The 16588-nt window shown below is 40.7% G+C and overlaps 1 protein-coding gene across 1 annotated transcript; it reads right to left on the bottom strand.

The window, feature by feature from the left end:
• Positions 1-615: 615 nt before the first annotated feature.
• On the bottom strand, positions 616-15845 carry LOC143984470 (keratin, type II cytoskeletal cochleal-like). Its single transcript, XM_077484630.1, has 9 exons — positions 15381-15845; positions 13441-13649; positions 11333-11393; positions 8544-8639; positions 7549-7713; positions 5995-6120; positions 5385-5605; positions 1534-1562; positions 616-965 (listed from the first exon to the last, which is right to left on the bottom strand). The coding sequence occupies exons 1-9, from the start codon at positions 15798-15800 to the stop codon at positions 817-819; spliced, it is 1476 nt and encodes a 491-aa protein (XP_077340756.1). The 5' UTR covers positions 15801-15845; the 3' UTR covers positions 616-816.
• Between the last annotated feature and the right edge of the window lie 743 nt (positions 15846-16588).

Below are 16588 nucleotides of genomic sequence, written 5' to 3'. Positions count from 1 at the left end.
TAAATTTTGAAAAAGGAATGTTACCAATAGAGTAAAAGATTTATATTTGTGAACCCACCCTTTACATTTTCAATACAGTGTAGAAACTGACTGTTACCACAACAGGTGTAAAGTTTATACGGCTTTCATCAGTAGCTTAGATATCTTCTAGGGCTTCTATGTGTTCTATTTTACTCAATCAGTATAAGCATGTGTTTCCTTGCCTCTTCTTGTGCAGTCACTTAAAGCGGTAGTAAACCCGCACATTTTTTTTTTTTAAACCTGCAAAGCAAAAGGCATAATGAGCTAGTATGCACCGCATACTAGCTCATTATGAAATACTTACCTTAGAACGAGGCCCCGACATCTGGCCCGATCCGCTGCCGGATTTTGACGGCGAGAAACCCCTTGTGCGCATGCGCCGCTGCAGTCAGCGGCGCATACCGAGGGGAATATCTCCTAAACCGTACAGGTTTAGGAGATATTTTTTTTACCTACAGGTAAGCCTTATTATAGGCTTTCCTGTAGGTAAAAGTTAAAAATGTGGGTATACAATCACTTTAAGATGTTGTGTCAGTACAACAAATTATATGGACCTTCACAATCATTTAATGATATGGAAATAGTTTATTTAGGACAATCTAGAAGAGCAGAGATAACTTATTTTTATTATAACTTTATTCACACTACATATTAACAATATGGGTCACTAAGCAGGCATAATAGAGTAGTACAATGGCAATACAGGGGGAGTTCTCAGGAGCCTGCATCTACAAAAATAATTTTTTGAAGTATATGTTTGCCATTGGCATTTGTACAGAAATCGTAACAGTTTCTTCAGCAATAGTGCCCATGGCTAGAGTGGTGCTTCATTTTGGAAGTATGGCTGGCAGAGCTGAATCCTCCCTTGTGGTGATAATGTTGATGATGTACACCATTGTGGCCTCCCGAATGATGCTTTCCTCCAGTACTGGAGTGCACAACAGCTACAGAGATATATGAACAGATAAATGGAAATGCAGACATTAGCCATAAAAGGTCATTGCTATACCATGGTTGCCTTCATATATTGGAGAGTTGATCTCCTAATCCCAGACTTTCAGTGGGGCAGAATTCTGAGACTACATGAAATGGTTCGATGCCCATTGCTTCAGGTAAGACAGCGCTCCTCTACATAGGTCAATGAATGCCACTCTATAGCATGAGTTTGAATTACTCACTGGCCTCTGGTATGTCTTCAAGACCCTAATGATAAAACTTTTCAGTAGCAGTTAAGGCTATGAAGATTAGCACTGCCATAAATATGGAAACTTCCATACTTCCTTAAGTAAGTTCTGCGGTAAAGATTTTAAATACTACCTTATTTTATAGGCTTATCACAGATATTTAACATTTGTGATACTTCATCTGCTCATTGTCCACTCATTAGAATGTTTTATTTGTTTTATAGCCGTTTGATCACTACTTGAAATAGTAATTTTGAGTGGAACTGGCCTACAACATTAACACTTAAGTATAAACTACTGTAAAGGACAATTAGCAGATTTTACTTACATATGTTCACATGGCCTTCACCAGTCAATCTGTAAAGAAAACAAGAGTAATAAGTAATAATAATAAGTTTTTGTTTTGTTTTTTTAATTTACCCTAATGATTTATTCACATCTGCTGCTAGCAGCGTTTTTCCACAACACGTTTACACAAGTTATACTACTATCAGTTTTGTTTCATTGCACCCAGGGAGCTTCTTTAAAAAGTAACTTGCTTTGCAGATTGCAACTTCCCTTGTGAATTGAACAGCCTATATGCTTTAGTAGGTCACCCCCATTTTGTCTTGTTTAAAAACGTATTAAGGTACTTTTAGCCAATGTTTCAGTGGTGCTAACAACTAGCAAAGGATTTTCCTGGCTATCACAATAATGGAGTCCTTGCACATCGGGGAAGCTTTTTGTTAGTGTGGAGTCCTCCCTTTAAGGTCTAAGGTGGGTGGGCCAGGTGGAGGGGTATCAAACTACCTGTGAGTGGGTGCGCATGCTCTTTGGACTTCTGGTTTCTGCATGAGAAAGTCACTGAAACCAGATGGCACCTGGTCCCAACCAGAATATCTAAATTCTTCCCCCAATATCACTCTCACTGTTTGAGGCTGTACTACCACTGGTTCACATGTACATATCTGGTGGGAATGTCCAATAGTACGGTTCTTTTGGTCAGAAATCTTAAAAATTCTATCCACCATGTTCAACGTAACCTTAACAACCAATCCCTCAGTAGCACTTCTGAACAGTAAATCACAAATCATAACACACCATCAATTCAAATGACTACTTTTTATAACCATGTCAGATAAACAAACAATAGCAAAAGTGTGGAAATCAAACTTACTTTGCATAGTGGCAGTCAAAAGCCTCATACACACGATTGGACTTTGTACAAACTTTCCCGTGGACTTTTGTACAAAGGACATTGGCCGTAAATTTGTATTGCATACACACAATCTGACTTTTTAGGCAACAAACACGAACATAGTGACGTTTCAACATACTGATGACATTTCAAAAGAGGACATTCAATTACTCTGGCGACACCCTTTGGTCAACTTCTGTATTGTTGTCTGATCTTTTGCATTGGTTCTGAGCATTCGTGTTTGTACTTTGTACAAAAGTCCGATGGTTTTGCGTACACACGATCAGACTTTGCTCCATCGGACTTATGTTGTCAAAAAGTTTGTCCATTCGCACAGCCAACAAAAGTCTGATGAAAACCGAAAAAGTTTGTGCAATGGAGCGTACACACGGTCGGATGTTGCCTTAAAACATCCGATCGTGTGTGCCTAAACAGAGAGTCACACAACCTAAGATTCATGCAAAAACTGAAACAATCCAACCAGACAAAGTTTCTAAATTTGAATCCTTATGGAACCCTTGAACTAAAATTGCTTACCCCCTGGTCTTTACAGCTCTCTACTTCTTCCCTGAGAGTATATGATACCTGCCCCACTACTATGTTTGCCTTCACCTGGTTCTCTAAACACCAGATAAAGCCAAGCTAAAAGAGGCTCTGGTATATCCCAATATATTCCTCCAGCTATTCTACAACACTTAACTTTATATTTTTTTAAAGACTCATTCCCCTTTATTCTCTTCATTGATGATTCGGTCATATTATCTAATTTGATTACATTTTTCAATATTAGTTGTTAAATAATAATAATAAACCCAATGTGTTAATTATTATTATTTACCTTTAATAGGAGAAGCTTTTATGAATGTCTATGTCTATTCCTATTGTATTGTTATTCATGCTCTGTTATTGAAATTTGTTGTAAATGATAAAAATTCAATAAGATATTTGAAAAAGAGAAGATAAGTGCACTAGCTAAGTATGAACACTCAACAATTGGTGGCTAGATTCAGGCTAATGGTGAAAGGAGGTGATACTGTCTGGCTTATTCCCCTTCTTTCTGGCAAGCCCTCCATGGCTGATAATAATTCTTCTCCTTCCCCATGATATTTTTCCTGTAGGTTACACAGAACAAGACCACCCACCCTCCTCAGTCTTAATTATTAGTCCTGACCACAGCAATCATGCAAGCAGAAGGCACAGCACTCCTGGTATCTACAGCACCCAGAACCCAAGTCCTGCTAAAAAAAAAAAAAAAAAAAAAAAAAAAAAAAACACAGCCAGGTTCTCTCAGCCAGTGCCAAGGTCAGGCTCATTCTATCACTCCAACCTGCATTTCATCTAGAGCCATTAGATCCAGGAGCAACAGCAATCCCTAGCTATAGCCATTAATCATAATCTCCCCACCTCTATTCCTTATGCCAGTGCATCTTCTCAGCCTCAGCATGAATCTCACACTGTTTGTATTTACTCTGCCATGCACAGTCCACCTTTAACTCATGGATTTTTCTGAGACTCAGCTATGTTGCTTGGGTATATGGGAATCTTCCCATAATTTTTTGTATTTATGACCCCATCTTCTGCTTCAGTAATAGATTTGCAGCTGATTCTGGCTTAGATCAATGGTGATTCCTTATCCATTGGGCTGGTCAGCATGCTGGAAGTCACAATTATGGTAGGAACCTAAATGTCTTTTGTGAGGTACCCAGAATTTGCTGGTGGGGCATGCATTGGCATCACATTTTTTCAGAGTGTTTCCAATTATGGAGGTATGTTTCAGGTTTTGTCATTCCATTTCTCTATTATGGTGGTAAGGACCTGGGACAGGTACAGGTTGTTGATTGCATTAATATGATGAAAGCAGACCTGATGCACTCTTATGCCCTCTTTTATAACATTATTATAATCTGGTCTGAAATCATTCTCCGACAATTTTAGGCTAATGGTATCCTTGGCCCCTTCCTTGAGCACAGAAGGAGGAAGGTTAATTCAAGGATGTAAAAATTTGTTTGTGCCTTGCAGTGACTGCTGGTGGTGTTTTTTTTTTTGGGGGGGCTGCAAACAACCACCCCCCCGGTGGCACATCAAACCACCCAGCCCCCCTTTCCACCCACTGTCTTACCCCATCTAGGTGGCAGGTAGCGGGAAGTGGCATCAGTCAGGCATGTCCTCTCATCCATCACGGCATCCGTGCGTCTCCTCCCCTCCTCCTAGGTGTCCAATAGGATCACCTGATCTTTCAGGCAATAGAGCGACTGGTCTCACAACCTGCTTTCTGATTGGCCAGGAGGAGGATCAGTGTTTATAATAGCGAATATTGATTCGCTATTGTAACAAACCTGAGTGGGCCCACCCTATTTTGAAGCCTATTGGAGCCTCTGGCTCTAATCAGGTACTTCAAAAAAGCACACCCCTTCCATTGGAATCCATGCATCCGGTGTCCTGAAAGGGGTTGAATGCATGGATGGGGGGGGGGGGGCAGCGTCCATGTGCCCTTAATGGACGTCCCGCCCCTGGTGCCTTGGAAGGCCAAGAGGTTCGAAAAAATTCATTTGAAGGTCATAATTCAAATTTTCTGAGAGAGGATGAAACCCAATTGACAGATATCATCCTAGACATATTTAATTTAGGTTTAAGTTCTGGTACTGAAAGGGTGCTGGTATTGGTGAGGCGCTACGTCAACATGACAGTGACATGTGGGTGGTGGATTGTCATCTTGTAAGCTAAAAAGTATCTGCATAATTACCTTGATGATTGGTACTTTCATAGCACCTGGCATGAACTGATGTTTAGCACAGGCATGAAGACTATGTTTTGGTATTTGGTGCTTACAGCTTCGCTGTGAGGGACACATTTTTTTTCTGTAGCAAGATGTGTTATTTCCTCAAATTTTCTTTGTCTATTAACATGGTTATTTAGTGTTCTTAGAATTTCTACCTTATAACAAAGTCATATAAAAACATATCTTCCTTTGAGTAGTCACAAACAAACAGTCAAAAACTCACCTGTGCTCCTCTCCCTCCAGCATCTTCTTATAAGTGGCGATCTCAATATCCAAAGCCAGTTTGACATTCATCAGTTCCTGGTATTCTCTTAGTTGGCGAGCCATGTCCTGCTTGCCCTTCTGTAGGGCAGCCTCTAATTCAGCCAGCTTATGTTTGGCATCTTTGATAGCGGCTTCACCTTGTTCCTCAGCTTCATTAATGGCGGCTTCCAGTGCAGCACGCTAATATTGTTATAAATATAATTAATGTATTATTATAATGCATACATATTGCCCTGACCTGACTTCTAATAGCAAACTGACAATGTTATTAAAGACTTGTGTGTTGCCATTCCTGCACAGCATACCATAACTGAGCAGATCCAAATTATACAGTAAGAAAAGGGTTAAAACCCTGAACTAATACTATGAACCAAGTTGACTTATTCCACTGCCTGTGTCATAAATGACGGAATGCATGGGATTTCAGTAACTCCTAAAGAAGGCTAGGCCCGGGTAACAGCATTAATCTAGGGGCCCTGTACAGCAATTACCTTACATTTACCTTACATACTACCAGTTTTTGAAAAATTGAAAATTTGTATTTATAGGATGCATGTATAAAATTATACCTGAGATTTAGAACACTCAATCTCCCCTTTAAGCCTCTGAATTGTCTGAGTGAGCTCAGAGATTTCATTTCTACTGTTCTGTAGATCGTTTCCATTCCTTCCAGCTGCCAAGCGAAGCTCTTCAAACTACAGGATAATGACACAAGCAATAAAAAAATCACACTGGTAAGGATACATGTCAATAAACAGACAGATATATCCAACTACAGGATAATGATATAGCCAAAAAGAATAATGCATGGGATGCAAATAATGTATCACTTCAGGTATAATATCCACATTCATTTTCTATTTTAGGTCCTATCTAATGAGCAAGAGTAGAATCAAATAAAGCCATAGAGATAAAGAGATACATAGGACTTATGAAAGTTGTTCATCTACAAGACAGGTGACCCTTGACTGTCCTGTCAAAATTAAAGCTTTACTCCAACCATTAGCATTGTGCAATTGTACAGGCTTCTCTCTTGTCCTGAAACTGTTTATTCTGATTCCACTGAACACTGTGAGCATTTTTATAGCACTGATCACTGTATTGGTGTCAATGTTCCCCGAACACAACCAAAAGAAAGCTCTATTTGTGTAGAAAAAAGGACATCAATTTTGTTTGGGTACAGCGTTGCATGACTGCGTAATTTTCAGTTAAAGCGACGCATTGCTGTATTGAAAAAAATGGCCTGGTCAGGAAGGGGGTAAATCCTTTCGGGGCTGAAGTGGTAAAACATTATCTCGCCCATTCCTCACATGAATGTCACTTTGCACTTATATGTGTGTTTTTTCACTCAAGGATTGTAGGGTGTGGGTCTTTGGGCCTACCATAAAGTCTAGCAGGAGGATATGTGGCCCTTGGGTTCCGTCCTTCTCTGCTTTGAGGGTGGTCTCTTTTTGGGAGAACCCCTCACCTAGTACTCGTTGTTTGGCTGATCACAAGGGAAAGGGTCCACTGGCCTTTTTGGCTAGATGTACCTGAGTCCACCTTGCCCCACACCAGGAGTTTTGCACTCTGGGGGATCAGGGAAGGGTCCTTCCTTTTTGATCATATGATGCACCCTAGTGCACTTTAATGTGTGTGTTCACATGCACATTTTTAGTATATTTTGGTGTTTTTTTTTTGCTCACAGCAGCAGGGGCTCATATAAAGGGTTTCTTCAACAGCCTTAATGTCCCTGGTACAATCATTTCATTGATTTGATTTGAGTTCCTTGAATCGAGGAGGCTCAGCATAATATGTGGGCATCATCATAGGTAGTCGGCATGCAAATTCAGCCTGCCTAGGAACACTCACCCCTCAAGCCTGACATCTACCCGTAAAAGCATTTTAATAGTTGAGTAACTCCCCCTCCCCCCCCCCTGCTGTTTGCATCAGGGTTCATGAGAGGAGTGTTGAGGCAGGGAAATGTGATGTTTTGTAGGATGCTATGTACAGAATCCTGGGGGAAAATTAGAAACCAAGGAAGGAAAAATACAAGCAAATTATACTTCATTTTTAAAGTGTACTATGTCATTGAAAGTTGTGGGAGTGTTACTGAGGGAACCTTTCAGTACTAATAAACTTACCCTTGACTGATACATGGCCTCAGCCTCAGCTCTACTTCTGTTAGCAATCTCTTCGTATTGAGCTCTGACCTCAGCAATGATACTATCCAGGTCAAGGTCTCGGCTATTGTCCATTGACACAACCACTGAAGTGTCAGAGATCTGAGCTTGGAGCTGACTAATCTCCTGTAAAATATCACACATATTAGAATTATTATATAGGATTTATATAGCCAACAGTTTGCATAGTGCTTTTCAAAATGGAGTCAGACAGTATAGTTACAATACAATTCGATACAAGAAGGAACAGAGGGACCTGTACTTTACCATGTGCAAATACAGAGAACAGTTAAATGATTGACAGAATTGCTTTATACAAAGAATGCATTAATCATTAGTTGCTTTTGATGGGCATTCCTTGTACATTAGTATAACCTTTAATTGGACAACAGCGCTCAAGGAGGGAATGGCTTCCTTATCCTTAGCACCAGGGCTTTTTTTCTCAGAGAATAGGTGCAGGAACTCAACCATGCCCGCCACACACATATACCTGCCAAATGGCATCAAATAGTAGCTCTTCCCTCTGCATACAACCCCCTCCCTCCACTGCCCTCATTTTCTCCCCCCTCCTTAAAAGCTCTACCATCTTTCATATGTCTTACCTTTGTTGCAATATTAAGCTGAAACACCTATCTGGCTGTAGTACCTCCCAGCATACTACACTATACTACAGTCACTTGCAAGGGAGATCGTGCCATAGGAGCATCAACAACTGGTCACCAGGAAAAAAATGGAGACCACAGAGGGTGCAGCCTACCACACACCCTCTCCCGCCCATGACTGCACTGAACCCTGGGCACCTGAGGTAAGCTACCACTTGTAAACACAGAAGCTGGACTTCAGTGTTACCAAGTGATAGTGTTGAGCAGAGGTGGTGGAACTGAGTTCCCCCTAGTTCCTGCTGAAAAAAAGCCCTGCTTGGCACAAAACATGTAACAAATGGTGGAGGAACTTACTGCATCATACAGAGTCCTCAGGAAGTTGATCTCATCAGTGAGGGAATCGACCTTTGCCTGCAGCTCAGCTTTATTCATGAATGCTGAATCAACATTCTAAAGTAAAGAACATTTGCTAGTAAGATACGGGCATACAGAAAGAAAATATAATCATAACGGCCCTGTATTGATGATATATACTTCTCCCTGACTACAGTGTGAAAAGGCAAAAAACAATAGGATAAAGACTACATTATTTATTTTTAAATAATAAAGAAAACTTTTATATTGGACATCACAGTAAGGCCCCTTTCACATGGGGCTGTGAATTTTTACTCCTCCGCTTGCTCAGCGGGGATCGATCCATGTATCCCCGCTGAGCCGGTGAATGACATGTCCGTCTCTGTACTCTGTGCAGGGAACAGACCTGTCAGATATCCGTTCTCCCCTATGGGGGGGGGGGAATCGGATGATTAGGGAACGCCTGTCCGTTTTTATCTGATTCAATCCACCAGAAGGATGGAAAATTGGACATCCATCAGTCTGGATTTTGCCAAGCGGATTGGATCGGGGCGGATCGGATGTAAGCGGACATGTCACAGCTGACATCCGAGACTCCATAGAGCTGTATGGAGCGACCAGATGCATCTGAAAAAACTGACATGCGGATCTGAACGGTCCACATGTGTGAAAGGTGCCTAACAATGCAAGTTCTGCTTACTACAGTGGGCAAAATAATTGTTTGATCCCCTGCAGATTTTGTAAGTTTGCCCACTTACAAAGAAATGAAGGGTCTTTCATTTTTTATCATAGGTGTATGTTAAATGATAGAGACAGAATATCAACCAAAAATCCAGAAAAACACACACTACAAATGTTATAAATTGGGTTGCAGTTCAGTCAGTAAAATAAGTATTTGATCTCCAAGCAAAACATGACTTATTGCTTGGTGCGGAAACTTTTGTTGGCAAGCATAGAGGTAAGATGTTTCTTGTAGTTGGTGACCGGATTTGCACACATCTCAGGATGGATTTTGGTCCACTCTTCTTTACAGATCTTCTCTAAATCCTTAAGATTTCTTGACTGTCGCTTTGCAACTCAAAGTTTGAGCTCCCTTCATAAATTGTCCTTAGGATTGAGGTCTGGAGACTGGTTAGGCTACTTCATGATCTTATTGTGCTTCTTCTTGAGCCATTCCTTTGCTGCCTTGGTGGTATGTTTTGGGTCATTGTCATGCCGGAAGACCCATCCATGACCCATCTTCAGTGTTCTGGCTGAGGGAAGAAGGCTCTTATCCAAGATTTTACAATACATAGCCCTATCCATTGGTCCCTCAATGTGGCAAAGTCAGTCTGTACCTTTAGTATAATGTTTCCACCTCTGTGCTTGACTGTAGGGATGATGTTCTTAGGGTCATTTTTCTTCCTTCAAACACAGCGTGTACCCCTCCTCAAGAAGGCAAATATATAGTCATGCCAATGAACATCTAAATGTTTCAGAGACGGATTGGCAGAAAGTGCTGTGGTCATATGAGTCCAAAAATGAGCTCTTTGACATTAACTTGACTCACCATGTTTGGAGGAAGAAAAATGCTGTTGGGGATGTTTTTCGGCTAAAGGTACAAGCTGACTTTGCCGCATTATGGGGCGAATGGATGGGGTCATAGGTGGATCTTCCAGCATGACAATTACCAAAAACATACCGCCAAGGCAACAAAGGAGCGGCTCAAGAAGAAGCACATTAAGGTCATGGAGTGGCCTAGTCAGTCTCTGGACCTTAATCCTATAGAAAATGTATGGAAGGAGCTGAAACTTTGAGTTGCCAAGAGACAGCTAAGAAACCTTAAGGATTTAGAGAAGATCTGTAAAGATCTGTAAAGAAGAGTGGGCTTCTCCAAATACTAAGTCATGTTTTGCATGGGGATCAAATACTTATTTTACTCACTGAACTGCAACTTAATTTATAGCATTTGTTTTTTTTCTGTATTTTTGAATGATATCCTGTCTCTATCATTTAAAATACACCTATGAAATTATAAATCCTATGTTTCTTTTATTACATTTTACTTCAGTATAAGGCTTCATTCTCATGAGGCGGATCCGCTGCCTCGGAGTCCGCCTCTGTTCGCCAGCTCAGTGGGAGATCTCTCCATTGGTCTCCGCTGAGCCGGTGGATGACAGGTCCCTCTCTGCTCACTGAGCGGGGAGGGGCTTGTCGATCGCCGCTAGTTATTATGGAGAGATTTGACGAAAACGGACAGCATGTCTGTTTTCATCAGATCTCACCCAATCCGCCAAGGAGGCATCCGTCTGATTTTAGCGAATCGGACCAGGTCAGATGTCAGCGGACATGTCACCGATGACATCCGACACTCCATAGACCAGCATGTCAGTTTCGACGGCAGACCTGAACGGTCCGACAGTGTGAAAGGGGCCTAAGATATTAAAGACCAGGCACAATGCTAAATTTGAAGACACTCTTCTTCACATAACTCATGCTTGACATATAGAAGGAAGGACATTGTGGCTTATTCAGTGCTGATGGAGAGTGCAGAAATCAACAGCAAACAATACTAAATCACCTGATTACAGAAAATTGAAACCGATTGTTTGCTGTAGGTGTCTGTATTTTTAGTATTGGCATTTTACATTCTAAAAGAAAATCAAATCTACTAGATGCCACTAAGAAAATACAAGCTTAGTGAGGATTAAACCCTAGACTCCACCACTGGAAAGGACCAATCCTAACCCACAAACCACCAAAGCTTATGTTACATAGCAGTGCATTTGTGATTACAGACTACCACTTACTCTCTGCATTGCAACAAACTCATTCTCTTCTGCTGTGCGCCTGTTAAGTTCTTCTTCATACCTGTGATACAAATATGAAAATGTACAGTATGTATGTTAATCCGGATTGCAGCAAAAAAAAAAAAAAAGACTAAACTTCCATGGTCCAACCAAGTACCTGGAGGAAACCCACACAGGCACAGGGAAAAAATGCAAACTCCAGGCAGGTTGTGTTGGGATTCGACCCGGCGACCCTCGAGCTGCTAGGTGGAAGTGTTAACCCAAAAAACTGCTCTAGCTGCAATACTCACTTTCAGTCACGTACTCTCTACTATAGAAGGTCCTCTTCTCCAGTAGCTAATGTGCCTCTTCTTGTTTGAATGGCAGCTTATTAAGCATGTTTCCTGTGACCACAAACTGTTATGAACCCATAAAAAAAGTTTAATAAACACTTAACATAGGCAACTCACATTTGAGAAATCATAACAGGCATTGGATAAGTTCCATCAAGAAATGCATAGCTTACCAGTGACATCAGTCATCCTTGCCTGTCTACCAACTGCGCCTCAAACCTTGCTCTGAGCTGTCTCCACCACAGATGGCATCTTACAACCAGCAGTGTTTGCAGCGAGCCTAGCGCATCTCCCCCTCAGGGTTATGACTGTCAACTGATGACCAGATCCCCCCCTTGATGGGACTCATCCAAGACCTGTTATGACTTCTCAAATGTGAGTTGCCTATTTTAAGTGTTTATTAAAATTGTCCTATGTCTGCACCCAGAGGTGCCTCTCTTTTTTTCAGTGCAATTGGTACATGGTTTCTGTTCCCACATGATGGGAGGCCTGAGATTTGGACCCTCCACAACCATGCTTTATGGTCCTTGGACTGTTTAAACAGATTTTAAAGATCATGGACTTTTGTCACCTCATCTTCCCTGCACAGATTACTATGCTTATGAATTTTCATTTGTATGCCTATTCAACACTGTGGGATATGTTGCTCTAGTTCCCTGAGCCTTTACTTGTATTGTTATGGACACATACCCTGGGGTGCATCATCATTTTAGCTTGGCCTTTCAATATGGCAGTAGAGAACATTACCTAGACATCTTACATGAGTGATGTTTATGACCAAGTAAAAAAAAGAGGTTTAAATAAGAAGTTGAGGATTTTCTTTTTTAGAGTCATACTTACCTTGGTGGATACAGCATCAGTTCCCTGCCAGCTCTAAGGCAGAGAACTGAGCGATCAAACACCACTGATCATTTTTCAGTGCTCTGTGAGCAAAGAGCGAGTGACTGCCAGCCACTGCTGTCTGCTCTGTCCCCCTGCGCTCACTGGAGCACTGGACTGTGGAGTAGGCGGAAGCAGCTGGCTCAGGCTCTCAGGGGCTCCCTGAGAGGCTGTGCCAGGGGCCAATCCAGGGATCTGGGTGGATCCTGACCATATAATTATATGATTACAATCTTTTTCCAGCTCTGTGGTTTCAGCCAACAACAGGCTTCAGCCTGCTATCTGCTGAAAACGGGTCATAGGCGTGCAGAATGACCTGTACTTCTGTGATTCACAGAAGAAGTACAGCCAAACAAGTTTGCTCCTTTAATACTCACCTGCCATGTTGTCTATTCTTTGCTCTGTTCCAGAGCTATGGCTGCCTTAAGAATATGCAAATATTACACTTCTTGAAGTGTTGGAGAAAGGAACCACAGTGAGCAGTAGGGAACAAGGCAACACATCCATTCAAAAGCGCCTATGTACAGAGCATGTTGCTAAGCAAAAAAGTAAAGATTAGAGTGGGGGGGACAACAGATGAGTATAAACTTCTACAGCAGCTCCTGCTTTTTACATTTTCTAACTATACAAGTTGTTTCAAATCCCAATGCCCAGACTTGTCATTGCAGAAAGAGGTTGGCAATAACAGCTCCAACAATGCTCTCATGCCAGATTATGCAGCAGTATCAGATTTTACCAGCTATTTGTGAAATATAGTTGGTATGCATAAACTCAGTGTAGTAGGGGGCCCCTCTGTTACAAAGCAACATACCAGATATGCAGGATTTCCCAGGTTTAATGAAACACTCTTTTTTTGAAGACATTGCATTTTTTTAGCTAAAAGAATGATCTGTGTACCTTCTCCTTATTTCATCCAGTGATCCCTCCACACTGTTCCTCTCTGCATCCAAACGTGCTCTCTCACATTCCAGATTGTCCAGCTTTCTCCTGAGATTGCTGATAAATACCTCAAACAGAGGTTCAATCTGACACCTCGCTGTCTTCTGCTCTTGCAGTAAAGACCACTTAGTTTCCAGCATCTTGTTCTGCTGTTCTAGGAATCTCACCTAAAGCAAACAGGTAATTTCTGATCAGCAGTGAATCTTAAAGTATAAAGGCAAAACCTTTTTTTTTTTTTTGGATAGAGTGGAGAGTGATTAGGACACCTGTAAGATTTTTATTGTTGTCTGTGCCCCCACCCCCTTTTAGGGAGATTCACCCACTCTATATGTCATATTTAACATTTTCACCAAAAGTGAAGGTGAAAGAAGATTCCAAATCTTGGGTTGTCCCATCATAATAAAAAAAGGGTAATCTTCCAATGGAGAGACACTAGCTCTGGTGACAACCAGGGATTCCCTCACTTCCCGGGTTAGGCTATGGGGCAGGAAGTGAAGGGAAATTTCCTCAATGGTACACAGATGGCAAAAAAAAAACTGACAGGGGTTATAATGTTCCCTTACTTTATCCAAAATGAAAGACAGATTTGCATTTAGTTCTACTTTACTTGTCTTAAGACTTTTTATAATGTCTTAAAAAATTTTCTGATGCCGCTGGCATGTTTAGATTTTCTTGAAACTGTGCCTCCAGCAGTTAGATCTAAAATAAAAATATAAGATATCTGCCTATACAAACCAACATCATAATGAAACATCAGAATGCCATTAAATATGCTTCATCCTGGAGTTAAAACTATAAAAATGAAAGGGGGGATTTCCTTGTTTTATAACATGCTACAGGAGAAGGACAGTTTTAGTAGGATGTCTCCCTTTCAGAGGTGGGAGAGGGATCTGGCGGTGTCTTTTTCAGCGGACCAGTGGAAAGTAGCGATACGTAGCAGTTGCCGTTTTGTCCGGTCCATCTCTCACTGGGAGACATCACAGAAAATCTTACTTAGATGGTATTATTCCCCATATGTGACAGCTAAGTTCATGAACGATACTTCTCAGGACTGCTGGCGAGGATGCGGGAGGATAGGGACATTGATACATATGCTGTGGGAGTGCCCCCATCTCCGGAGTTTCTGGAGGGGGGTATTCTCATTGATCTCTAAAACCACTGGGTTTATTAAACAGGCTTCCCCAGAACTAGCGATTTTAAATATAAACATTGATCAATTTCCCCCTCCTCTGAGAATGCTGACAGTCCAAATTTTATCAACAGCTAGGCTCCTAATTGCTGGGAGCTGGAAATCGCCTACTTCCCCCACCATTAGTGCACTCACTAAAAAAATTGATGAAACCTTTAAATATGAGCAGATCCTTGCTTCCCTGGAAGGGAAAACTTACAGATTTTATTCACAATGGTCTCCTTGGATGGCCGTCAGGAAAATAATATAAAACTAAGTAATTTCTTGTTTGAATTCCTTAGTATTTCTGTATTAAAAGTGCCTTATCTGGTTCACACTGTTTACAGTTCTATGTATTGGAAAACTTTGAAAGGTCGAGATTTATTTTTCATTCAGCGAGCTTTTGTAATCAAGACTTGACGATTGCTATGTTATAGATCTTCAGTGTTACCTTGTATTGATTGAGCTATGCTGCTGAATGATGTGAAATGTTTATTGTAATGACTTATCCTTTCATTAATAAAAAATATTTAAAAAAAAAAAAAAAAAAAAAAAAACTATAAAAATGTGCACCAAAAATTTCATTTAGGCAACAGGTAGGGTATAAATGTTTGCTCACTAAATAATATTTCTATTAAATGCAATGATTTACTTCTAAAACATATAATTAGTTCCTGTGTAAAATACAAAAACACTAGATTTGAAAGTTTTCAACAAAGAAGGACCTCACCTTATCAATGAAAGAGGCAAATTTATCATTGAGACCTTTAATCTGATTCTTCTCCTCTGTCCGCACTCTCTGAATACTTGGGTCAATTTCCAAGTTCAGAGGAGCCAGTAGACCTTCATTTATAGTAACAGGGTTGATACCTCCAGAACAAGATGAACCACCAAATCCATGACCAAGAGAACCAACACCAAATCCAGATTTATGTCCATGACCGCCTTTACCTAGATGAATGCCTACTGATATCTTATGTCCTTTTGAACCCACATTATGTAGACTTGTACTGGTAAAGTGATGACCATGTTCAGAATGTTTAGAAGAGTGTGATAAGAAGCTGTGTGATCTAGAATGTTTGGGTAAAGCAACAGAACAGGAACTGAAGTGCTTATGTCCAGAAGAAGCCAGGATGGAGTGATGGGACATGATGGATCTTCTCACCGGGGTAAAGTTTGGATGATTTCAGTTGCTTTTTGGCTTGAAAGATGTAGTGACCTGTAATATTATCTGCCTGGTTTTATACTTTAAGCTGCAGATATGAATTACGTCACTAACTATTATAGTCTGGTTTGGAAGCAAATTTATGTCATGTTTTATAAGAATAAAACTTAAACACACCTCAGTAATCAAAGCTAGATGTATCATTGAGTGGCTTCCATTGCTAACATCAAGTGAAATAAAACCCCATCAGTCAATCTAAAATGTTCCTATTTAAGTGTTCACGTAGAGAATACATTTAATATAAAGACTATATAATTTAACAATGTATCAAAATGTTTTTCATAGAAATGCTGATTTAGAAATGACTTGAATCTAAAGTTAAATCATTGTCAGAAAAAAGTATAAATTATTGGAACATAATTGTAGCCACCAAAATATGCAGATAAATAGCTTGAGTTCTTAATTGTGACCTTCGCATACACCTTGGATGCCTGTTGAGCTTCCTATAGCTTTACTTATATTGTGTTCTGTTGGCTCCCTGCCAACAGAACACAATAGAACTGCAGGAGGATTCCCCTATCAACACTGATTGTCTGGATGGGGAATCAAGCAATTTTCTTCCCTTCCACCAAATTGAATCATCTATGGCTGGTCTTAGTCCCTAAAGTGAATACTTAATGCAGGGGTGTCCAAACTACGGCCCTCCAGTTGTTCAGGAACTACAATCCCCATCATGCCTAGTCATGTCTTTGAATGTCAGAGTTTTACAATGC

The sequence above is a fragment of the Lithobates pipiens genome, unplaced genomic scaffold, assembly GCF_037356315.1.
Source record: "Lithobates pipiens isolate NorthernLeopardFrog02 unplaced genomic scaffold, aLitPip1_a1.2 Scaffold_16, whole genome shotgun sequence".
Classification (NCBI taxonomy): Eukaryota; Metazoa; Chordata; class Amphibia; order Anura; family Ranidae; genus Lithobates; species Lithobates pipiens.
This window is presented reverse-complemented; position numbering and strand designations above follow the sequence as displayed.